Consider the following 25,933-nt stretch of genomic DNA (forward strand, 5'->3'; position numbering starts at 1 on the left):
CCCTGGCACAGACCTTCCTTTCAGTACTTCCTCGCTACAGCTCTGAGATACAGGCCGTTGCGTCTCGCTCGCTTTCTGGTTTCTCTCTGTGATGTGAGCCCTTCCCTGTGAAACAAGCTCCCCGGTTCGCTTTAGGTGAATCAGCAGCATATTAGGGAAGGATGGTTTCTGCAGCTGGATCAGGAAGAATGGGCACGCACAGCACTCCAGTCTAATAATGTGCAGCACCTTCATGGGTGGGGTGCGGGTCAGAGCCTCGAGAGTGAACTGTATCCTTGGTTGTGCTGGAATATATTCATCCTGGTTCTTTACACTGGAGTCCCTGATAGTGGGATGGGGTGGCAAGGGTGGGGGTGGTGGGGGGAGGAGTATGTTGGCAATCAGGGGCAGGTGAAATCTGTCATCAGGTGGTTTTCACATCACGGAGTCTTCCTTTCCCTTTCTGGTAGATCTTTAAGATTAAACGCAATGGAGAAGAAGAGCGTTTCGAGCCCTTCAGTGAACTGCACAACCGCCAGCTGCTCTGGCACGGCTCCCGTACCACCAATTTCGCTGGCATCCTGTCACAGGGTCTCCGCATTGCTCCACCAGAGGCTCCTGTGGTGAGTGAGAACAGAGGAAGGAGGTGGGGTGTGGTGCTGGTGTCTAGGGGAGAGAAAGATAGTGTGAGTGAGGGAAGGGTTTGGGATGGGGAGAGAGAGGGGCTGTGGGTAAAAGTGAGAGAGGTGGTTCTGGGCGAGAAACAGAAGGGCCGGGCGAGAGAATGAGGGAGGGAGCAAGGGTGGGAGAGGGTTAGGGTGGCAGTGGATCTGTTCTTGGTCAGAGCCAGAGGCAGGTTGTGTGAATGCTCCGTCATCTACTTCTCGTTCTTGCTTTCTCTTCCAGACCGGCTACATGTTCGGTAAAGGGATCTATTTTGCTGACATGGTTTCCAAAAGTGCCAATTACTGTCACACATCACAGGCTGATCCTGTGGGGCTCATTCTGCTAGCAGAAGTGGCTTTGGGAAACATGTGAGTAACGGAACTGCTTTTCATTGTCAGTCTGTGCTAGTGTGTGAAACTGTAAGATGTCATTCATGTGACTGTGGTCTGAGATAGGAACCTGACTAGGCCACTCTGCCCCTTGAACCTGCACTATCACTGTTCTGTGTCTCAATTCCATTCACCCACATAACTTCTGTAACCTAAATCTCTCTCATTAAAATTTTCAATTGGAAATCCTCTGTCATGCCAGAATCTCAAGGTCAGAAGTAATATTCTCTTTGCTATGAAGTTAGTAGCCCCAGGTGGAGCTCCCCTGTGGGAATGGTAGCCCCAGGGTGGAGGTCCACTCTGGAAATGGAGCCGGTAGCCCACAATGGTGATGAATATTTAACCCTTCCATTGATCATATTGGCATCAAGTGTTGATCACATGTTGATTTACTGTTAAATATTGTGTTTTCAGGCATGAGTTGAAACGAGCTAATCATATTACCAAACTACCGAAAGGCAAACACAGTGTGAAAGGTAAGCTCAGGGTAGGGTTTGTTTGTAGTCGATGTGGGTGACCCCATCCATTATGGTCCTGTAGACCCCTCACGGGAGACAGGCCTGGGCTGGCTGTGGACTGAGCAGGATGGCTCACAAGGCAGCTTTCCAGGCTGTTGAATCATCCTCTCCTTTACTGTATCCTCCCAGGGAGGAACGCAGAGGTTAGGGAGCAGCGTCTCTCACCCTCTCTCTCCCCTTTCACGTATTTGTGTTACGGACCTGTGCAGCTTGAGATGCCTCCTGTTGAGGGAGGCACTGATGAACTCGTTCTCTGATCTCCTGTTGGCTAGAAAACAGGAATGTGAGCAGGCCATTTGACCCCTTTGTGCCTGCTCTCCCATTCAATATGATCATGGCTGATCATCCAATTCGCTCCCCTACTCCTCCTTTCTCCCCGGACTCTTCGAACCTTTTGGCTGTAAGAACTATATCTAATTCCTTCTTGAAAACATTCAATGTTTGGCCTCAACTGCTTTCTGTGGTAGAGACTTCACAGACTCACAGCGTTCTGGGTGAAGAAATTTCTCCTCATCTCAGCCCTAAATGGCCTAACCCATACACTTACACTGGGAAGGACCAAATTACTGCAGATGCTGGAGTCTGTAGTGAAGTCAAAAAGTGCTAGAAATCACACCAGGTCAGGCAGCGTCTGTGGAGAGAGAGAGAGCAAGCTAACGTTTCGAGTCTAGATGACTCCTCATCAGATCTTAGAGTGCTACCTTGCTTCTGGACCCCCCCCCCACGCTTCTTCAGGAACATCTTTGACCATTTCTAACAGGACTGGTAGTTTCAATGAGCCTGCCCCAATGATTCTTTTAAATCCCAGTGAATTCCGTCTGAAATCGATCCAGTCTGCCTTTCTAAGTCCAGGGGCTATGTGATCTGTGTTCTTGATGGAGAGACCGGGCAGAGGCAGGAGATCCTGGTCCTGAGCCCCACTCCCCGAGTTACAGTGGTGGTGGCAGCTTGGGGGAGGCGATGCCGTGTACGGGGGCTGGCCTCACTACCCTGTCGGGTGGGGGTGGTGAGTTGCAGGGTGGGTGGGGGGGGGGAGAGTGGAATCTTTGTGAAGAGTGATGCACTGCTCACGGGGTGTGACAGTATACCTGAGCAAACAACCCACTGTCTCCCCACAGGCATCGGGAAGACCGCTCCGGATCCTAGTGCCACGGTCAAGATGAATGGAGTGGACATCCCGTTGGGAAGAGGTGTCCAAACACAAGTCTCAGATTCTAGTCTCCTGTACAACGAGTATCCTTCTCTATGGAGCAGGGAGAAGCTCAGTAGGTCTCGCAGCATCTGCGGAGAGAGGAAAAGAGTTAATGTTTCCAGCCCCCACCTCCTTCAGAACCGAAGGGAGTTGGAAATGTGATTTTTATTTTTGTTGGTGTTGGTAGAAAAAGGTTCCTTGGCAAAAAAAAAGCCAATACAAATTGAGAGGAGGACGGGGCTCCTGGTGTGAAGCTATTGAATCTAGAATTCTTATAATAGAAGGTGGTCTTTCGATCTGTCATGCCTGCATTAATTCTATCCCATAATGCCAATCTCCTGCCCTTTTCCCTATATCCTTGCACTCCATTACCACCTAAATAACCATGCAACACCCTCTGGAATGACTCAGTTGAACCTCATCATGCTTGCTTCAGTTAAATCTGTGCATTTTTGTTTTTATTTTTCTGAGCAGTTACAGCTTCTCCCTCTCCGCTGTGTCCAGCCTGCTCCTGATTTTGAAATGAGATCCCTTCTCCAACTTCTTCAGTCCAAAGAGAGCGATCCCAGCATCTTAAGTTTTTGCTCTTCTGCTTCTCCAATGACTGCAATACTTCTGTTATTTAGACAGCTTTTCATTATTTTGGCATTAACACTCTCTCTCTGGAGCGATGCTTTGTCTCTTTGCTACACTGATCCTTTTGCTTTGGGGGGGTGTTCCATGACGTTTTTGTTATTTAATCCCTCTTGCCTTCCTGCACAAACTTCTGCCGCCATTTTGGATTCCATACACCTGACTCCTTTTCTCTCCGCACACACTGTCAAACCTTTCTGAGCATTGCCAGCACTTTGTTTCTGTTTCAAGTATTTAATATCCATGGCATTTTGTTGTCAAGGCCCGAATTTGATGTGCTTTTGTTTTAAACGTGCTGCTGAGCTTTGATCTCTCATGCCATATCGAAGACGAGCCCTTGAGCTGTTAATTTTGTCTCTGTAGTGCTTCTGAGTCAGAAGGTTCTGGGTTCAAGTCCCGCTCCAGGATGGAAGCACTAAAATCCAGGCTGACATTCCTGTCATGATTGCTAGGGGCTCTTGTGGTGCATCGGTAGTGTCCCCACCTCTGAGCCAGGAGGCTCGGGTTTATGTCCCACATGCTCAAAAGGGTGGAACAAGTTGATGAAAAAATATCTGGAATGGACGCAAGGCTGGGGGAAATGGGCTCTGACTGGATAGTATTCTCAATGGAAGCTGCTGCTAACAGCTGTGCTGGAGTACGACAGGAAAATCAACAGAACCTAAATGGGGGAGCTGATTCGTCCTGTACACACCGCACACTCTTAATTCTTTCTCAGTCTCACACATTTTCAGTCTGTCTCAATCTCATGCATTCAGTCGCACCCATCCTCTTCCCTCTCAATCTCGCATATTTTCTCTCGCTGTGTCTCTCACACACATGCACGCTTTTTCCATCCCAACTATTAATGGGAGGGCCTTTCCTGTAATAATGCAGTGCAGAAGGAGGCCGTTTGGTGGCAGTGCTTTGAAAGACCCCCAGTCAGAGCACTCATCGTTTGGCCAAGGCGATGGGAGCCCCCCTCTCTCTGCTGTCATCAAGTCAAGGCCTTGCACCCTCACTCTGGAAAAAAGATACGAGTGGGAAACAGAGCCCCCCCACCCCCCACCATAACCAAGTGGGAAAGTATGTTTTTCACTCGCCAGAGGGCACTTAAGAGTCAACCGCATTGGCTTGTGGGTCTGGAGTTATAGGTAGGTTAGACCAGGTAAGGATGGCAGATTTCCTTCCCTAAAAAAAGGCATTGGTGAACCAGGTGATGACAGTCAGCGATGGTTTCATGATAGCTTTGAGGCTAGCTCTTTGTCTCAGTTGGATTCCGATTTTTCCCCACCTGCTCTGGTAGTATTTGAACCCATGTTTCCAGGACACGAACCTAGTATTTTGGATGATTGCCAAGTTCTCCGCCAGTTTGGTGGCGGCGGCGGTGAGGGAGCTGGGGTGCAGCCTGCACTGGACGACCCAAGACTTTCAGTGGCTCACTGGTAAAGAACAGGCCACAAACGAGGGGATGGGAGGCACGAGTGTTTCACTGACAGTTTGTCTCCTTGACCCATGACCTTTCAGGTACATTGTCTACGATGTGGCCCAGGTGAATCTGAAGTACCTGCTGAAACTGAACTTCAAGTTCAAAACCTCGCTGTGGTGAACACGCTGCTTCATTGGAACTTCTGCTCCCTAAATAATTTTTTTTTTTTTAAAAAACGCCGTTTGCAAAATTCAGGCTATCGGGGCAGTGAAGGGTGGGACGGGAAAGCCGCATCTTGCAGAGATTTGTTGGGGGTGTACCGTGAATATCAGAGCTCCCCTTCATCTGCTCAGCTGGGCTGTGCTTGGGGGGAGCAGAGAGTTTGGGTGAGCTGGTGTGGGGTGGGAATGGTGTTAACATCCACTCCCCCCCGCCCCCAGTTGACAGACTGACAAAAGCCATAAATTAGGATGATTGTTGTTAGAATTTTGTTTTGTAGAAAAGGAAAAATGTGCAAGCTGACTACTTATTTTTGGGGTTGAGTGTCAGACTGGCGGTTAGTTTTAATTCAGCTAGTCAAGTGGCTTTACTGACTGTTGGAAAGCATTTAGCCTATTTGGGAAAGTCCTGACTGGGAGGAGACAGAGGGGGAGGGGGGAGGGAGGGAACCCATCTCTATAACGGCAGGCAGAACCAGTACTGTATAGTTTTGCTTTGTATTTGCTACCTTTCCTTCATTTGATGGCTATTTTTTCTCTGTAACTTCATCCTTCCCTGTAATGTTTTGTTTTTCCATTTTATATTAGATGACGAATAAAGTTCAGCTTAAAAAGAAACCCCTTGTGTCTGTTTATTATGATAGAATCCCTACAGTGTGGGAGCAACCCTCGACAGAGCATCCCACCCAGATACACCCCATTTCCTTACCTGTGCAATTCCCACTGCTAACGCACCTAGCATACGCACTGTTAGACGCTATGGGCAGTTTAGCATGGCCAGTCTACCTAACCTGCACATGTTTGGACTCTGGGAGGAAACCCACACAGACATGGGGAGAATATACAAACTCTACGCAGATGCCCGAAAGTGGAATAGAACCTGGGACCCTGGCATTGAGATAGCAGTGCTGACCACTGAGCCTCCATACTGCCCAGTTGTACAATTAGTTGTGCCTTTGTCGTTCTTTGTTAGAATGAAGTGTGGTTTTTATAGCAGGTAAGGCTGGGATTTATTGCCCTTCAAAAGGTCGCACTCTTGCCCAAGGCAAAAGGTTCAAGTGCGCAGGATTTGAGCCCATAATGCAGGCTGACACACCCACTTTGTACAAGGCAAGTGCTGGGCAGCACGAGTTGCTATCCTGCCATCGCAGTCTTAAACTCTAAAAGTATTGTGCGCACATTTTCTGGTGTCTTTCCTGCAATATTCTCCTCAAAAATGAATTCATCTATTGTAAAGATAACAAAGTGTGAATCTGGATGAACACAGCAGGCCAAGCAGCATCTCAGGAGCACAAAAGCTGACGTTTCGGGCCTAGACCCTTCATCATCTCTGATGAAGGGTCTAGGCCCGAAACGTCAGCTTTTGTGCTCCTGAGATGCTGCTTGGCCTGCTGTGTTCATCCAGCCCCACACTTTGTTATCTTGGATTCTCCAGCATCTGCAGTTCCCATTATCACATCTATTGTAAAGAAGTCTGAAACAACAGCTTGGCAGTCAGACCAGAGATTAGAGAATTCACTGTGCCCACCAAGCTCTAAGAGCAGTTGGTGATACAAGCCAAGAGTTGGGGCTTGTGACAAAGTAGGAACTATTTGGATTGATCATTAATTAATTTTGATCATTAGGGGAGTGAGAGATGAGCGTAATCATTGTAAGTTTCTCAAGTGATGTTTCTCATTAATGAAGTTTACTCATTAGACCAAACAAATGATGGCCCAGGGCAAACTGACCCAGGGAGATGCTTAATTAGTGCCTCTAAGACATGCAAAGTCCTAAGCTCACCACTTGGCCCAGGAGATCAATGTTATAATACAGGGGAGAACGTAGCAGCCTGCTCATGTTCCATGATAAGTTAATTAGATCTTCACTGTCCAAGTGTGAGGATCAGTTGCAGTTATTTACCTGTTTAGTTTGATGTATTTTTCTTAATTTCATTTTCCATTTACCTCCAAGCAGATCTAACTAATGACTAATGTTATCTTATGCATTTGATGCCTGCTGTCAGCACAGGTACAGAAGGAGTTGAGTTGGCAGCTCAGGGGTCTGCTGTACAGGGACCCAGATTAAATTCCAGTCTCAGGCAACTGGCTATGTGGAGTTTGCATGTTCTCCCCGTTTCTTCCAGGTGCTCTGGTTACATCCTGTGGCTCACAGATGTCCAGTTCAGGTGGAATGGCCATTGGTGGAAGTACTGGGGTCTAGTGGGCCCGGATGGATGCTCTTCAGAGGCTGTGAACTTAATGAGCTGAATGGCCTGCTTCCACACTGTAGGGATTCTGTGAAATTCTGCCACTCAGTGGTTCTGACCTTCATAATCATTACATCGAACATAGAACAATACAGCGCAGAACAGGCCCTTCGGCCCTCGATGTTGTGCCGACCTGTGAACTAATCTAAGCCCTTCCCCCTACACTATCCCATCATCATTCATATGCTTATCCAAGGACTGTTTAAATGCCCCTAATGTGGCTGAGTTAACTACATAGGCAGGCAGGGCGTTCCATGCCCTCACCACTCTCTGGTAAAGAACCTGCCTCTGACATCTGTCTTATATCTATCACCCCTCAATTTGTAGCTCTGCCCCCTTGTACAAGCTGAAGTCATCATGCTCAGAGAAAGGGTGGACAGGGAGAGTCTATCTAATCCTCTGAGCATCTTGTATGTCTCTATTAAATCCCCTCTTAGCCTCTTTCTCTCCAATGACAACAGACCCAAGTCCCTCGGCCTTTCTTCATAGGGCCTGTGCTCCAGACCAGGCAACATCCTGGTAAATCTCTGCACCTTTTCCGATGCATCCACATCCTTCCTGTAATGGGGTGACCAGAACTGCGCACAATATTCCAGGTGAGGCCGCACTAGTGTTTTGTACAGTTGCAGCATGACATCACGGCTCTGGAACTCAATTCCTCCACCAATAAAACCTAACACACCGTAAGTCTTCTTAACAGCACTATCAACCTGGGTGGCAACTTTCAGGGATCGAGGTACATGGACACCAAGATCCCTCTGCTCATCCACCCTATCAAGAATCTTTCCATTGACGCAGTATTCTGCCTTTCTCTTATTCCTCCCAAAGTGAATCACCTCACATTTACCCACATTGAACTCCATTTGCCACCTTTCAGCCCAATTCTGCAGTTTATTTAAGTCTCCCTGCAACATTCTTCCACACTGTCCACCACTCCACCGACTTTAGTGTCATCTGCAAACTTACTAACCCATCCACCGAGTCATTTATAAAAATGACAAACAGCAGTGGTCCCAAAACAGATCCTGGAGGCACACCACTAGTGACCTGACACCAGGCTGAATATTTTCCATCAACCACCACTCGTTGCCTTCTTACAGAAAGCCAGTTTCTAATCCAAACTGCTAAATCTCCCTCAATCCCGTGCTTCTGTATTTTCTCCAATAGCCTACCATGTGGAACCTTATCAAAGGCTTTACTGAAGTCCATGTACACCACGTCAACTGCCCTACCCTCATCCACATGCTTGGTCACCTCAACAAACTCAATGAGGTTTGTGAGACACAAAAATCCTATCTCTTATAAATCCTTCCAAAACTTTTCCTACAACAGACATAAGGCTCATAGGTCTATAATTACCTCCGCTCAGTTCGCAACAAACAACTGCACCTCCCAGTCGCAAACCATTTCCACTCCCCCTCCCATTCTTTAGATGACATGTCCATCATGGGCCTCCTGCACTGCCACAATGATGCCACCCGAAGGTTGCAGGAACAGCAACTCATATTCCGCCTGGGAACCCTGCAGCCTAATGGTATCAATGTGGACTTCACCAGCTTCAAAATCTCCCCTTCCCCCACCGCATCCCAAAACCAGCCCAGTTTGTCCCCTCCCCCCCACTGCACCACACAACCAGCCCAGCTCTTCCCCCCCCCACCCACTGCATCCCAAAACCAGTCCAACCTGTCTCTGCCTCCCTAACCGGTTCTTCCTCTCACCCATCCCTTCCTCCCACCCCAAGCCGCACCCCCATCTACCTACTAACCTCATCCCACCTCCTTGACCTGTCCGTCTTCCCTGGACTGACCTATCCCCTCCCTACCTCCCCACCCATACTCTCCTCTCCATCTATCTTCTTTACTCTCCATCTTCGGTCCGCCTACCCCTCTCTCCCTATTTATTCCAGTTCCCTCCCCCCATCCCCCTCTCTGATGAAGGGTCTAGGCCCGAAACGTCAGCTTTTGTGCTCCTGAGATGCTGCTTGGCCTGCTGTGTTCATCCAGCCTCACATTTTATTATCAGGAATGGATGTTGCAGGTTCCAGGGTTTAGATCTTTCATTAAGATCAGGGAAGGTGGTAAAAGAGAAGGGGGGGTGTGGCTTTGTTGGTCAAGGACAGTATAACTGTGGCAGAAAGAACTTTTGATGAGGACTCGTCTCCTGAGGTGGTATGGGCTGAGGTTGCCGAGGAAGGTTTATCGACTGAGTCAGTTTGGGTGGAAGTTATGAACAGCAAGGGAGCAATCACCTCACTGGGGGTTTTTCTACAGACCCCCAAATAGCAGTAGGAAGATCGAAGAACTCAGGCCAGCAGATTGTTGAAAAGTGCAATCGTAGGTGGGTTGTTGTTATGGGTGACTTCAACTTTCCCAATATAGATTGGAACCTCCTTAGTGCCGATGGTTTGGATGGAGTCATTTTTGTCAGGTGTGTTCAGGAGGGTTTCCTTACTCAGTATGTGGACAGGCCAACGAGGGGAGAGGCCATTTTGGATTTGGTGCTCGGCAATGAGCTAGGACAGGTGTCCAATCTCGTGGTGGGAGAACACTTTGGCGACAGTGACCACAACAGCCTCACATTTACCATAGCCATGGAAAGGGAAAGGAGCAGGTACCAGGGGAAGATATTTAACTGGGGTAAAGGAAACTATGACGCTATCAGACAGGAGTTGGGAAGTACAGATTGGGAGCAATTGTTCCACAAAGTGCCCAGCAGAGATGCGAAGGCTTGTCTTTGGGGTCCTGAAGGGAGAGGGTGACCAGCCCCAAGTCGTGGTCCACATAGGCACCAACGACATAGGAGCAGTTGTTGCAAGTGATGTATAAATTTGTTCCTCTGAGACAGGTAAGAAGGGGTAAGATTAAGGAGCCTTGGATGACGGGTACGGAGGTGCTTCTTGTCAAAAAGAAAAAAGGCAGCATACGTACCGTGGAGGAAGCAAGGGTCTAGCACAACTCTAGAGGATTTACAGGCTTGCTCGGAAGGAGCTCAAAAGTGGACTGAGGGCGGCCAGGAGGGGGCACGAAAAAGGCTTGGCAGGAAGGATTAGGGAGAACCTGAAGGTATTTTACTCATACGTGAGGAATAAGAGAATGATCAGGAAGAAGGTAGGGCTGATCAGGATAGCGTAGGGAACTTGTGCATGGAGTCTGAGCAGATAGGGGAAGCCCTAAATGAGTTTTTTGCTTCGGTTTTCACTAAGGAAAGGGACCTTGTTGTGAATGAGAACTTTGAGGAGCAGGAAAACAGGCTCGAACAGATCAAGATTGAGGAAGTTGATGTGCTGGAATTTTGGCAAACATTTAAGATTGATAATTCCCCAGGGCCAGACCAGATTTATCCTACGTTACTCCAGGAAGCGAGAAAGGAGGTTGATAAGCTGCTGGCGAAGATCTTTGCTTCCTCACTCTCCACGGGAGTCGTACTGGAAGATTGGAGGGAGGCAAATGTTGTTCCTTTTTTCAAGAAAGGGAATAGGGAAATCTCTGGAAATTACAGACCAGTCAGTCTTACGTCTGTGGTCAGCAAGGTTTTGGAAAGATTTGAGGGATAGGATTTATTACTATTTGGAAAAGCATAGCGTGATTAAACAGAGTCAGCATGGCTTTGTGAGGGGCAGTTCATGCCTTACAAATCTTATTGAGTTCTTTGAGGAAGTCACGAGACAGGTTGATGAGGGTCGAGCAGTGGATGTGGTGTACATGGACTTCAGCAAGGCATTTGATAAGGTTCCCCACGGCAGGCTCATTCATAAAATCAGGAAGTATGGGATACAGCGTGATTTGGCTGTCTGGATTCAGAATTGGTTGGCTGACAGGAGGCAGAGAGTGGTTGTAGATGGTAAGTATTCTGCCTGGAGGTCAGTGCTGAATGGTGTCCCGCAGGGCTCTGTTCTTGGGCCTCTGCTCTTTGTAGTTTTTATAAATGACTTGGATGAGGAGGTTGAGGGGTGGGTTAGTATGTTTGCTGATGACACAAAAGGTTGGAGGTGCTGTTGATAGTATCGAGGGCTATTGCAGCCTTCAGTGAGACATTGACAGAATGCAGAGCTGGGCTGAGAAATGGCAGATGGAGTTCAACCTGGATAAATGCGAAGTGATGCATTTTGGAAGGTCGAACTTAAATGCTGAATGTAGGATTAAAGTCAGGATTCTCGGCAGTGTGGAGGAACAGCGGGATCTTGGTGTTCAAGTGCATTGCTACTTCAAAGTTGCCACCCGGGTGGATAAGGTTGTTAAGAAAGCATATGGTGTTTTGGCTTTCATTAACAGTGGGATCGAGTTTAAGAGCCGCGAGGTTATGCTGCAGCTCTACAAAACCCTGGTGAGACCACACTTGGAATATTGTGTCCAGTTCTGGTCGCCCTATTATAGGAAAGATGTGGAGGCTTTGGAGAGGATGCAAAGGAGGTTTACCAGGATGCTGCCTGGACTGGAGGGTTTGTCTTATGAGGAAAGGTTGACTGAGCTCGGACTTTTCTCTCTGGAGACAAGGAGGCAGAGAGGTGACCTGATCGAGGTGTACAAGGTAATGAGAGGCATTGATATAGTCGATAGCCAGAGACTTTTCCACAGGGCAGGATTGACTGCCACGAGGGGTCATAGTTTTAAGGTGTTAGGAGGAAGGTATAGAGGAGACGTCAGAGGGAGGTTCTTCACCCAGAGAGTTGTGAGCGCATGGAATAGTTTACCAGTGGTAGTCGTGGAAGCGGAGTCATTAGTGACATTTAAGCGACTGCTGGACATGCACATGGACAGCGGTGAATTGAGGGGAATGTAGATGAGGTTATTTTATTTTTGGATTAGGATTATTCCACGGCACAACATCGCGGGCCAAAGGGTCTGTACTGTGCTGTACTTTTCTATGTTCTATGTAACTGTCCATCGCCTCATCTGAACCATCTCATCTCATTGTCACATAAGCCTCCCTCTTCCGCTTAACAAGAGATACACTTTCTTTAGTAAACCACAGTTCCCTTACCTTATCGCTTCCTCCCTGCCTGACAGGGACATACCTATCAAGGACACGCAATATCTGTTCCTTAAACCAGCTCCACATTTTGACTGTCCCCATCCCCTGCATTTTGCTAACCCATTCTATGCCTCCTAAGTCATGCTGAATTGCATTATAATTGCCCTTCCCCCATCTATAACTCTTGCCTTGTGGCATGTTCCTATCCCTTTCCATCGCTAAACTAAACATAACCGAATTATGGTCAGTCTCTCCAAAGTGCTCACCTACCACTAAATCAAACACCTGGCCTGGTTCATTACCAAGTACCAGATCCAATGTGGCCTCCCTTCTTGTCGGCCCTTCGACATACTGAGTCAGGAAACTGTCCTGCACACATTGGACAAAAACTGATCCATTCGACGTACTAGTGTTATAGCATTTCCAGTCAATGTTGGGGAAGTTAAAGTCTCCCATAATGACCACCCTGTTCCTTTCACTCCTGCCCAGAATAGTTTTGCCAATCCTCTCCTCCATGTCCCTGGAACTTTGCAGAGGCCTATTAAGAACTCCCAGCAGTAAATGCTTCGAGAGGCTGGTCAAGGCCTACATCGACTCTCGTATCTCAGCGGGCCTCGTTTTTTTTCTCCCCCTGTAATTCGCCTACTGGTGAAACAGGTTCACAGTACACACCATTTCCCCAGCCCTGCACTCATCCCTGGACCAACTGTACAAACAAGGACACCTATGTTAGGCTCCTACTCATTGACTATAGCGCCGCCTTCAACACCATTATACCTTCCAGACTGATCTCAAAACTCTGAGACCTCGGTCTCAGCTCTGCCCTGTGCAACTGGATCCTAAGCTTCCTGACCCACAGACTGCAATCAGTGAAGACAGATGCCAGCAATCCCTTCATGATCATCCTCAACACTGGTGCTCTGCAAGGATTTTACTGTACTTCCTGTGCAGCCAAGACAGTGTTGTCAAATTCCGAATGCCATTTACAAGTTTGCTGATGATACTGCCATGGGAGGATGGATAACTAACAATGATGAGTCAGAAAACAGAAAGGAGATAGGGGGCTTGGTGCAATGATAACAAGCTCTTTCTCAGTGTTGGAAAAACAAAAGAATTATCACTGACTTCAAGAAGAAAGGAGGAGGACACACCCCTATCCATCAATGAATCGGGTTGAAAGGCTCAAATCCTTGGGAGTGATGATAACCGCAACTTTCCCCCCACAGTGGTCGAGAACGCCCTTGACCGCGTCTCCCGCATTTCCCGCAACACATCCCTCACGCCCCGCCCCCGCCACAACCGCCCTAAGAGGATCCCCCTCGTTCTCACACACCACCCTACCAACCTCTGGATACAACGCATCATGCTCCGACACTTTCGCCATTTACAATCCGACCCCACCACCCAAGACATTTTTCCATCCCCACCCCTGTTTACTTTCCGGAGAGACCACTCTCTCCGTGACTCCCTTGTTCGCTCCACACTGCCCTCCAACCCCACCACACCCGGCACCTTCCCCTGCAACCGCAGGAAATGCTACACTTGTCCCCACACCTCCTCCCTCACCCCCATCCCAGGCCCCAAGATGACTTTCCACATTAAGCAGAGGTTCACCTGCACATCTGCCAATGTGGTATACTGCATCCACTGTACCCGGTGTGGCTTCCTCTACATTGGGGAAACCAAGCGGAGGCTTGGGGACCGCTTTGCAGAACACCTCCGCTCGGTTTGCAATAAACAACTGCACCTCCCAGTCGCGAACCATTTCAACTCCCCCTCCCATTCTTTAGATGACATGTCCATCATGGGCCTCCTGCAGTGCCACAATGATGCCACCCGAAGTTTGCAGGAGCAGCAACTCATATTCCGCTTGGGAACCCTGCAGCCCAATGGTATCAATGTGGACTTCACCAGCTTCAATATCTCCTCTTCCCCCACCGCATCCCAAAACCAGCCCAGTTCGTCCCCTCCCCCCAGTGCATCCCAAAACCAGCCCAGCTTGACCCCTCCCCCCACTGCATCCCAAAACCAGCCCAGCCTGTCTCTGCCTCCCTAACCTGTTCTTCCTCTCACCCATCCCTTCCTCCCACCCCAAACTGCACCTCCATTTCCTACCTCCTTGACCTGTCCGTCTTCCCTGGACTGACCTATGCCCTCCTTACCTCCCCACCTATACTCTCCTCTCCACCTATCTTCTTTTCTCTCCAGCTTCGGTCCGCCTCCCCCTCTCTCCCTATTTATTCCAGAACCCTCACCCCATCCCCCTCTCTGATGGAGGGTCTCAGCCCGAAACATCAGCTTTTGTGCTCCTAAGATGCTGCTTGGCCTGCTGTGTTCATCCAGCTTCACACGTTATTACCTTGGATTCTCCAGCATCTGCAGTCCCATTATCTCTCCCATCCAAGGACTCCATTTATACTTCTCGTTGCCACGGAAAGGCTGCCAACATCATCAAAGACCCCACCCGCCCTGCTAATGTTCTCTTCCATCAGGCAGAAGGCACAGAAGCTTGACCACATTCACCAACAGGTTCAATAACAGCTTCTTCCCTGCCATTAATAGACTGCTGAATGAGCTGTAACATCAAATAATGTTGATCTTGCTTTATGACCTCCTGTGCAGCTGTAACCTTGTATGCCTCGCTCTGTCTAAGCACCGTACGATCTGTATGTCCTGGTTTGCTATAATCAGCCTGTACTCCTTGCAAAACAAAGCTTTTCACTGTAGTTAGGTACATGTGACAACAATAAATCAAATCAGTTGGCACATTCTCTTCCTTAGATGTATCTTTCTTAGGCATGCTCAACAATGTTGGCATATTTCAGTGACTACAAACTGTGAAAGGTGCATTCCTGCCTTGTTCAATGGTTCTAAGCACTGATCTCTTGCACATGCAATCTTGTGCTTCAGTATCCAAACAGCAGTACAGAATCCAGGGATAGTAGGAACTGCTGATGCTGGAGTCTGAGATAACAAGGTGTAGAACTGGATGAACCCAGCAGGCCAGGCAGCATCCTCTTTTTTTTGAAGAATGGTCCAGACCCAAAACATCAGCTTTCCTGCGCCTCTAATGCTGCCTGGCTTGCTGTGTTCATCCAGCTCCACACTGTGTTATCTTAGCACAGAATCCAGCCTTGTTTAATGGGCAAATGATGCACAACTTTCAGACAAGCATGTTAAACTGAGGCATCTGTGCCTGAAATGAATTTACAGGATCCTACAGTGTTCTTTGGAAGAATAGGGGAGTCCTCTGTGAGAGATAGTAGGAACTGCAGATGCTAGAGTCAGGACAAAAAGGTGTTGAGCTGGATGAACTCAGCAGGCCAGGCAGCATCATAGGAGCAGGAAAGCTGACATTTTGGGTCTGGAATAACAAAGTGTGGAGCTGGATGAACACAGCAGGCCAAGCAGCATCTTAGGAGCACAAAAGTTGACGTTTCGGGCCTAGACCCTTCATCAGAAAAGGGGGAGGGGGAGAGAGTCCTGCACAAAAGCTGACGTTTCGGGACCCTTCAGAAATTGAGGAGGGGAAGGGGGCTATGAAATAAATAGGCAGGGGGCCGGTGATAAAAGGTTGATAACGGAGTGGATAGGCGGGAGAGAAGACGGACAGGTCAGGGAAGCGGAGATGAAGCTAGTAAAGGGGAGTGTAGGTAGGAAGTGGGGGTGGGGATTATCAGTGAGGCGGGAGGAGCAGATAGGTGGGAGAGAAGACGGACAGGTCAATGAGGCGGGGATGAGAGGGGGGAGCTGGTCTTGGGATGAGGTCGGGGCTGGAGAGATTTTTAAGTTAGTAAAGCCCACTAAGACTATTGGGATGTAGGATTCCAAGGCAGAATATGAGGCACTGTTCCTCCAGTTTCTGGATGGCATCATTGTGACACTGGAGGAGCCCAGGATGGGCGTGTTGTCCAGGGAGTGGGAGGGGTAGTTGAAGTGGTTCGCGACTGGGAGGTGTTGTTTGTCGCAAACCGAATGTAGGTGCTCCACAAAGCGGTCTCTGAGCCTCTCTTGGTGTCCCTGACGTAGGGGAGGCCACAGCAGATACAACATACCATATTAACAGATGTGCAGGTAAACATCTATTTAATGTGGAAGGTTAAACTCTGTGTTTTCCTGGCTATCATTTGTTCATTAACTCAGGACAGGTGGATAAGGCTGAGAGGGCATGTGTGATATTTACCTCTGTTAGTCAAGGTATTGGAAGAGGAGAGCAAGGGAGGTTATATTGAAGCTGTATATTGTGTTAGTTAGGCCACAGCTGAAATACAGCATGCAGCTCTGGTCACTAAACTATAGGAAGGACGTGACTGCACCAGAGGGGCTGCACAGGAGATTCACCAGGATGTTCCCTGAGTTAGAATTCAGCTGTGAAGAGAGAATAAATAAGCTAGGGTTGTGACAATGTATTCAAAACAGAAATTGCTGGAAAAGCTCAGCAGGTACTTGTTTTTTTGCAGGTTTTGGGGCAACACAGTCATTAACATTGCAGCCTTACAGCACCAAGGGCCTGGGTTCAATTCCACCTGTTTGTGTGGAGTTTGCATCGTTCTCCCTGTGTCTGTGTGGGTTTCCTCCCACAGTTCAAAGATGTGCGCGGGTTTAGGTGGAACTGGCCATGGGAAATTGCCATGCTGTGGTGTTCAGGTTAGGTGGATGCTAGTGTGGACTTGTTGAGCCAAAGGGCTTGTTTGCACACTTGTAGGGATTCTACTTGAAACATAACCAAGCCAGTTAACAAAGTGTGGAGCTGGATGAACACAGCAGGCCAAGCAGCATCTCAGGAGCACAAAAAGCTGACGTTTCGGGCCTAGACCCTTCATCAGAGAGGGTTATGCCCTGAGGGAGGAGGGTAACTTCTTCAGGTTAGGCATCCCTGGAAGAGGCTTCGCAGTGAGTTTGGCCCGCTGTGTTCATCCAGCTTCACACTTTGTTATCTTGGATTCTCCAGTTCCCATTACCTCTGGCAACCAAGCAAGTGCCTCCTCCTGGATTCACTTCGATCATTCCTCCAACCCCAGAATATCCTGCTCAAGGTGACCCACGTACTCCATACAGTCGGTGAGGCTAACTTTTATAGAGACCCCCCCCCCCCCCCCCCATATAACTAATCACCGCCCTACTGCAAGACGTTGATGAAGTAGGAGGAGGGGGTGGGGGGGCGCTGGGACTCGAACCCACGCCTTCGCTCTCCTCGCCAGCCCGCTCCCAGCTTGCCGACCCAGGGGGCGATCCCGCGACGCCACACGCGCCCCGGCGGCTCTGCCGGCGCCTCTTCGCGAAGGTTTGTTTCTGCCGCCCTGCATCGCCCAGAATGCCGCGCGGCTCGCTTTGAAAAGCGGCGCGGCCGATTCAAGATGGCGGAGGTGGAGGAGCTGCCGGATGAGAGTGAGTCCGGGGCGGGGGTGGGGGAAGGAAGGAAATCCGGGAGGGGGAGGGAGACAGACTCCCCGAGGGGTCGGGACGCCCTGACAGCCAGCAGCCTCCTCGTCCAACGACCCCCCCCCCCTTCTCCTCCCCTCCATCCAGCCCACCTCCGGGAGCCCAGGTCGTGTCCCTGCCCGGCGGGTGGGGGAACGCGGAGTCTGCCTGATGAGGGCCGAGGATCCGACACTGACTGACAGGCCGGGGCCGGAGCTCGGGGCCCGGGCACCGGCGGATCCCGGGTCCGCACGGGGCGGCCTCCTCCGCCGCAGACTGCCGGGACAGGGTGCTTGGGGCGTGGGGCGGATCCGGATCACCTCACCCCACCCCCACCCCCACCCCTACCTGGAGCTGCCTGTGGATGTGGGCGGCTGTCACACTCGGACTGTTTCCCCCCCCCGTTACCTGGGGCTATCCGCCCAGGACAGGCCCTCCTCCTCCTCTGACTCTGAGTGAGGGGCTGAGTGGGGAGACGGATTCCCGGCTAGAAAAGATAAATCACAGCTGGAGAGGGGTGTGTGTCTGTGTCGCGGGGGTAGCTGTGGTGGCTGTCCGCTTTAACGCGATTCCCACTGTTCGAGGGAAAGTTGTGATACTGTTTATTTAAATTTGAAACTGGATGTAGATGCTGTGGGGTTTTTTTTGTTTGATGTGTTTTTTTTTGTATGTAATGGATTTGAAGGCCGCCTGACAAATGTGACTCTATGCTGTGATCCGTTCTGTTTTGCGAGAAGACTTGAGGTTGCAGTGTGTTTGCATCAAAGACGTTGTTGGGGGCGGGCCCCCCCTGTTTTGTCTTGGTCATTGGAGGTTTCCTGGATAGTGCTGAAAAAGTGGCGGGGTGGGTATGAGTGCTCGAAGTATATGTGAGGGGCTGAATAGCCTAAGCCTGTTGCTGTAAAAGATGTGGGATACTGTGTAGCGTATTCGATGCACTTCTGGCTGGCTCATCATCCAAAAGTCTGTAAGCAATGATTCTGATGAGATCCTGTTCCTGGGTCATCTTTACTGACCTAAACTGGCTCCAAATTACATTTCTGGAATTCTCGCTCCATGTTTGCAGATCTACTCGATGGTCTCAACCCTTAGTATCTTTGTAATTGCTTTCAGCCTCTCAATCCTCTGTAATCTGTACTCTAATTTTGGCCTTATTAGTTCTTTCCATATTCCTTCATTCTCAGGCCCTACATTCTGCAATTTCCTCACCACAAACTTCGCTTTACTCCTTTAAAACACTTCTGAGAAAAAAAACTACTTGGATCAAGCTTTTGATCACCTGCCCCAAGATTGCCTTGGTTTGGTATTAGATTTTGTTGCTTCACTCCTGCGCAACAGCTTGCAATGTTTTACAATGTTTACAGCACTCTATAGGTACAAGTTGCTGCTGAAGGTTTTTAATCTGTGGTCTGACACTGTCTTGTTTGGAGAAGTGGAGGACATAAAGTATCTTTAGAGGTTATCAAACTTCTTTATTTGCTGTTTGTTCCCTTGTGGCAAGTGCCTTAGCCATTTTTCATGTTCAAAGTGTGTAAATTTTGATGCATTTTCCAGTTGATTATTTCTGCAAGTGTGAAACAAGACTTATGTTGCTGAGTTTGGATTGAGGTCCATGTGAATATTTTTTAATGGGAGTGATGGGTTACAGGTTCATCTACTCAGTGTAGAGGAGCAGAATAGTTTTTAGTGAGAGGGGATGTTTACAGTTTATCATTTTAGATAAATTTTGCCATTAAAAACTTGCTTACTGAATGTTTTTGATCGCTGCTTTACCTATGACAGTTTTGTGAACTGTGCAAGTGCTTGCAACTCTTAACAGATTGCTTCTTCAGAATGTTTCAGCATGGTAGTGTATTTGTGAATTACCATTGTATCCCTAAAACATAGTCATAGATTTCAAGGAACTGGATGGTAGTCAGGCTTTTCCTCAAGTCAGACTTTTGACAAAACTGCGCTACTGCTTGGAAAGGAATTGCTACATCTTTGAAGAAGGAGAAATTTGAAGGGCTCTGGGGAAGACTTGGGGAGTACTGTTTATTGGCTAGCTCCTTTGAACTGATATAAGCAGGATGACCAGGATGTTGTTCTGTGCTGTATTGTGACTCTTCATTCCCTTCCCCGATTATACCTTCTGACCAGAAGAAGGAAACTATTATGGTGAGTTTCCATTTTAACCTAGGACTTCCCTAGTTTGTGGCCTAGGATCTGTTGCTAATGGGGTCATTTAATGATGTTGGTACAATTGGGTGGGCCTAATCTGTGTCCCCATGGTGGTCATTGCCAGATGTTAGCCAAGCCTCCTGAGAAGTATGTCATTGTATAACAGTAAAGTTCTATGTGACTAACATCTTTAGTAACATTTTTGGGCCTGTCCAACGTGTTGATAGTGATGCATGCAAGAACATCTAGTTTGGTGTCTGTAAGATGCCGGAATACTCATTGCTACGCATTACCAGTGACAGATCTGCAGCCATCGGTATGACTTTGCCCCCCAGGTTATAATGTTCACCGTGCTGTCTGCAGAGAGCCAGCTGAGTTTGGATTTTTTGGATTTGCATGAATATGTATTGTACAAATCTCTCACGCCTATTATAAAATTTTAGTGAGATCACTTCTGCTTGACTTGCATTCATTTAATTAAACCAAACCATAATTAATTCTACAATGTGGCCATCCATAGATAAATAAACTGCGCCATAGTTATTATACTGCAATGAACCCCTCAGTATACTTAAAAACCCAAGGTCTGCGAGTAACTTAAACTGTTATCTTATCTTGCGCCTATTCATAACATCACAAGATCACACAAGTTAGTACTATTGGATCAAGCCAAATCTTCTGTTTATCCATCCATAAGAAAACCTGCAGGTCATCTCCTCCTCTTTCCCTCACTATTGGTTTTAAATATGCTTTGGATTTCACATTTCTGACAGCTGTATTTTATCTTCATTATAATTGCTTTCTGAATCTCTACATGTTTAATGGACTAAAATGAACAGAATGGTACAAAAGGCTGTTCATAGCAGTGGATGCCTCTTTGTGAGTCAGTGATTCTGCTGTTTGTTTCATGATCCTAGGGTGTCAGTGCTGCAGTCTTGTGAAGCTAATTTCAGAGGCCCAAGTATAAAAGTACAGTTTAAGATAGTGTCTGAGGGTGTGAGGCTGAGTAAGCACATCAAGTCAGACAGCACAGAAGCAGGGAAGTCAACATTTTGGGCTGAAACCTTTGTCAGGACTGGGAAGGGGGAGCAGAGCCGAGAAATAAAGATGGAGGGCACGGGGGGCTTGGGGAAGTGTAGGAGAGATGCAGGGTAGGGGGTTATTGTGATTGATCTGTGGGAAGGGTGAAGCAGATAGGTGAGTAGGAAGATGGACACGTCAGGGAAGTGAGGGGGAGGGTTGGCCATGGGATAAGGCTGGGGTGGACTGATTTTTCAAGCTGGTGAAGTCAATATTGAGGCCAATGGGCTGTAAGCACTCAAGGCAAAATATCAAGTGTTGTTCCTTCAGTTTGCATCTGGCCTCACTCTGACAGTGGAGGCGACCAAGGATAGACATGTCGTCAGGGAAGTGGGAGGCGGAATTAAAATGGATAGTGACTGAAAGGTTTGAGAAGGTCTCATGAACAGGTCCCCGAGTCTATGTTTGGTCTCCCTGATATGGAGGAGACCACATTGGAAGCAATGGATACAATAGCTCAGGCTGGATAAAGTGCGGGTGAATCTCTGCCAGGTCGGAAAAGATTGTTTGGGAACTTGGACAGAGGTGAGAGGGGAGCTGTAGGGGCAGATGTTGCACCTCTTGCAGTTGCAGGGAAAAGTACTGGGTGTGGTGGAGAAATTGGTAGGGCCTGTAAAGCTGACGAAGAAGTAACGGAAAGAACAGCCCCTGTGGAGAGGGAAATATCTCTTTTGTGTACTCTGATTGTAGGCGATGGAAAAGACAGAGGATGATGTATTGCATCCAGAGGTTGGTGGGATGGTATGTGAGGACCAGGGGGACACTTGCTACTATTCTTGTTGGGAGGAGGGGTTTTGATGGCACAAGTGCAGGAAATGAAGGAGATGTGGTTGAGGATATGCTTAATTACGGTCCTGAAAGTAGGAGGATATCTGGGATGGCCTGGAGTAAAATGCCTCATTCTGGGAGTACATGCAACAGAGGCGGAGGAATTGGGAGTATGGGATAGCATTTTTTTGCAGGCATTTGAGTGAGAGGAGTTATTTGTGGGAGTCACTGGGTTTGAAATGGATGTCAGTGGTGAATTGGTTTCTGGAGATGGAGATGGAGATGAAGAGGTCCAGGAAGGGGAGGGAGGTGTCATAAATAGTCCAGTCAAATTTGAAAGTGGGGTGGGACATGTTGGCGAAGTTGATGAACTGCTCAAACTCCTCGCGGGAGCACGAGGCAACACCGATACAGTCATCAATATAGCGGAGGAGGTGGTGAGGGATGGTGTAGTTGCTGAAGAGGGACAGTTTAAAATAATTCCCCATATTTAACCCCTTTAAAGATCTTCACTCCAGTGCAAGTCCCAAGACCAGACAATGTTCAGCCACTCAAAGGAAAGCTCAAATCTACAGGACAGCCACTCAGAATGGGCCATGCTAATGTCACCCATATCCCAAGAATACATTTTCAAAAACCTGTGGGTGTTCCATGCTTGTGGATTATCAGCGTTGCAGTTAGCTTTGCATTGTTTCCATCTCAATGATTCATCCTCCAATGTAGAACTCCTGTAAGCGATTGTACAGTAAAGAAACCTATCTCCTTCTCTGCATGACTCCTTTGTAACCATCACTACAACTACAGCCACAACCTGGTCGTCTCGTGTTCAGTGTAAACCAGTGATCGATATCCGCATTGTAGGAATGCAAAGTAAGTCAAATAATAGATTCTGCTAGTATTTAAAAATCACGTCAGAATTTTTCATCTGGCATATTCCTCCACCTGCAATCTTAGATATGATTCTATTTTACTTATTTCCTAACTTGCTGTTGCACACTGTAGAAATTACTTAGTCAGTATTATGGATATTTGAAAGTACAGTAGTGCTCTCCCTACAAGTTTGAGAGCATAGTTAATGTAGTCTATGAGCATGGAGATGAATGCATTAATGATATTGTTACTGGATGAGTAATCCAAAGACTCAGGCTGTGAGGACATAGGTTTAGGTCCCACCACAACAGCTGACAATTTAAATTTTTTGAAGTTAAATGCTGGATTCAGTAACAATAAAAACATATCTGGTTAATTTAAAGCCCCTGTCCTGGCCTGCATGTAACTTCGGTCATCTGCGTTGCTGTGGGTCTGTTTACTGCCATCTCTGAAATGGTTTAGCCCTAGGTATCAAAAACAATGAGGGACGCTTCCAGCCCATGAAAGAAGAAATGGAGAGCATTGTGATGACAGGTCCTTGTCTGGAATGCAGCCTCTGTCTGCTGTTGTCAGTTCTTGATATGTAATTTTAATTTGTTTAGCTTTCTGTGCTCCCGTTTTTGTAATTACAGTTGACGTGTGTATACTTTTTGTCTTGCACTTAATCTCCAAATAGCACAAGTCATTTTTTATTTTGATAGTGGCCATCAGAGCTTGTTTGGTTTGAACTTGACCTCACTGACTGTCTGATCTACTGTGCCTTTCTACAGGATCTCACTAATTCTACAAGTGGGAGGTAGGAAGGACGGTGGTTGGTTATTTTCTTCTTGTCCAGTACAGCAATCTTCTGATTACTGTGTAGCTTAGGACATAAATAGAACCTGTCCTCAGTGACAGGGAGTACCAGGTGTGTGCATGTGTTTTTGTCCCCTCGTCCCCTGTCAGTTTAAAGACTAGTCTTAACGGTTGTCTCCATTTGGTAATATACATACACGTGAACAAAGATCAGGAGTCAACCCCTTGGGTCTTCAAGCCTTCGCCACTGCTCGATATAATCATGACTGATCTGATTTTTAACCTTTCGGTCGACTGGCAATACCTAAGCAAGCTGGTGATATCAACCATTTCCTTAAAGATATTCAAAGACTCTGCTTATGTTGCCTTTATAGGAAATAAAAATGTTCCAGAGATGCTAAACTTTCTGAGGGGAAAGAATTCTCCATATCTGTCTTATATGGTTACCTTTTTGTTTTGGAACCTGTGACCCCCTAGATATAGATTTTCTGACCAGAGGAAATGTCCTTCTCACGCTCATTGTGTAAAGTCCCCTCAGGATCTTGTATATTTCAATCAAGTCATCTCTTGCACATCTAAAATTCCAGTGGATGCAACCTACGTTGTCCAATCTCTCTTCATTAAACAGTCTACCCATTCCAGGTGTTGGTCTAGTAAATCTTCTCTGAACTGCCTGCAATGCATTTACATCCTTTCTTAAATAAGGACATCAGTACTGTTCGCAGTACAACAGATGTAGCCTGACCAAAGTCTTATCTAAGTTAGCGCAGTTGGCTGAAAAGCTGGTTGTGATGCCAACAACGTATGTTCAGTTCCTGCACTGTGAAGGACTGTCCTTCTCAGCCTCTCTCCTTGCTTGAGGCATGGAGATGTCAGGTTAAACCACCACTATCTGTCTCTAATGCGAGACTACCCCTATGGTCCTGTGGGCCTATGGTGATTTCATCTTCATAGTTTTAATTGAAGTATAATCTCTCAATCTTTCAACTGAATTCCCTTATAATAAGTAATAACATCCTTAGCTTTCCTAATTACATAGCATATCTGCATACTAATCTTTTGCAACTCATGTGCTTGGAATCCCAGATCCCTCTGCAACTCTGATTATTACAATGATGGCTTTAAAAATAAACAAGTATACTATCCTGGGATCAGAGTCCTGGTGAATCACGGAACTAGGGCTGAAGATAGGCCTTTTAAACTAAGTTGTGGGGTAGGGTATTTTCAGTTACATGGAAAATTGTGGTAGAAGTTAAAGTTGGGGGAGGTGGTGGTGGTGGAGGAGAGAAGGACTCAGCAGGTGTTATTTAAGCTTCCAGAACAAGTAATAGGACAGAGTATGGAAGTGGACCGGAATCTAACTTCAGGCACAGCCAATGAGAGGGCTTCTATGAGAAGAGACATCGTCACCTCAGGACTGAGAATGTGTATGGTATATGAAACAAGGTAAATGAACTTGTAGCGCAGATTGAAATTGGGAGGTACTGTGTTGTGGGTAGCGCAGGTGTGGCTGCAAGGGGATTAGGACTGGGAGCTAAATAGCGAAGGATACAGGTTCTTTCAAAAGGACAGGTAACAGGGCAGAAGGGCCAGTTTGCCACCTTTGTAAGAAATGAACTTAAATCAATAGCAAGAAGGCATGTGGAGTTGGAAGACATCAAATCTCTGTGGGTAGAGTTGAGGAACTACAAAGGAGAAAATATCCTGATGAGTTATGTAGAGGCCTCTTGGCTGTCGTTAGGATGTGGGGAAGAAAATAAATGGGGCGGTAAGAAAGACACTGGTAAAGTAACCATGGGGACCTTCACTATGCAGGTAGACTGGGAAAATCAGATGGGTAGCAGACCTCAAGAAAAGGAATTTGTGGTGTGTATATTAGATGCTTTTGGAGCAGCTTGTGATGGAGCCCACTAGAGAACAGATAATCTGACTTGGGGTGTAATGAGGCAGAATTGATCAGAGACCTGAAGGTGAAGGAGCCTCCAAGGGGTCAGTGACCATCATATGATAGAGTTCACCCTGCAGCTTGAGGAGTAGAAGCTGGAATCAGATGTAACGGTATTACAGTTGAATAGAGGTAGCTACAAAGAGATGAAGGGGGAGCCCAGCAGTGAAGAGGGTAGAACAGCAATGGCAGGGGGTTCTGGAAGTAATTTGGGAGGCCCAGCAGAAATTCATCCCAATAAAGAAGCATACTAAGAGAAGAATGTGGTATGGATGGCTGACGAGGGAAGTGAGGGACAGCATAAAAGCAAGAAGGAAGCATAGAATGTGTCTAAGAATAGTGGGAAGGTAGAGGTTTGGGAGGCCTTTAAAAGCTAGCAGAGGACTAATAAGAAAGCAATAAGGGGGAAGGAGAAGTTGAAATATGGGAGTAAACTAGCTGGTAATATAAAAAAGATTGCAAGATTGTTTATATCACTAAAAGGTGAGTGTGTACATTGGACTGCTGGAAAATAAGGCTGGGGAAATAGTAATGGGAATGAAGAAATGAGAAAGGAACTGAGTAGGTTGTTTGCACCAGTTTTCACTGGAAGACACTAGCAGTATACTAAACTTTCAGAGAATCGGGGGCAGAGGTGAGTGTTGTGTCCATCACTAAGGAGAAGGTGCTGGG

General features: G+C 47.5%; 2 protein-coding genes across 3 annotated transcripts in view; both read left to right on the top strand.

Annotated features, from left to right (window-relative positions):
• Positions 1 to 5,621, top strand: part of parp1 (poly (ADP-ribose) polymerase 1) — a 66,949-nt gene extending 61,328 nt beyond the window's left edge. Inside the window, exons 19-23 of the mRNA XM_059645159.1 lie at positions 450 to 602; positions 886 to 1,013; positions 1,449 to 1,510; positions 2,671 to 2,785; positions 4,884 to 5,621. Coding sequence (XP_059501142.1) covers positions 450 to 602; positions 886 to 1,013; positions 1,449 to 1,510; positions 2,671 to 2,785; positions 4,884 to 4,965 — 540 coding nt within the window. The 3' untranslated portion in view covers positions 4,966 to 5,621. The remainder of the gene's footprint in view (positions 1 to 449; positions 603 to 885; positions 1,014 to 1,448; positions 1,511 to 2,670; positions 2,786 to 4,883) is intronic.
• An 11,922-nt stretch (positions 5,622 to 17,543) lies between these two features.
• Positions 17,544 to 25,933, top strand: part of lin9 (lin-9 DREAM MuvB core complex component) — a 95,592-nt gene continuing 87,202 nt past the window's right edge. The window contains exon 1 of one of the 2 annotated variants that reach the window (XM_048531849.2): positions 17,544 to 17,610. In XM_048531849.2, coding sequence (XP_048387806.1) covers positions 17,580 to 17,610 — 31 coding nt within the window. In that variant the 5' untranslated portion in view covers positions 17,544 to 17,579. Of the gene's footprint in view, positions 17,611 to 22,448; positions 22,522 to 25,933 lie in introns of those variants that run through there. The other variant, XM_048531850.2, reaches the window with a different exon arrangement.

Source organism: Stegostoma tigrinum, chromosome 4 (genome assembly GCF_030684315.1).
Source record: "Stegostoma tigrinum isolate sSteTig4 chromosome 4, sSteTig4.hap1, whole genome shotgun sequence".
NCBI classification, from domain to species: Eukaryota; Metazoa; Chordata; class Chondrichthyes; order Orectolobiformes; family Stegostomatidae; genus Stegostoma; species Stegostoma tigrinum.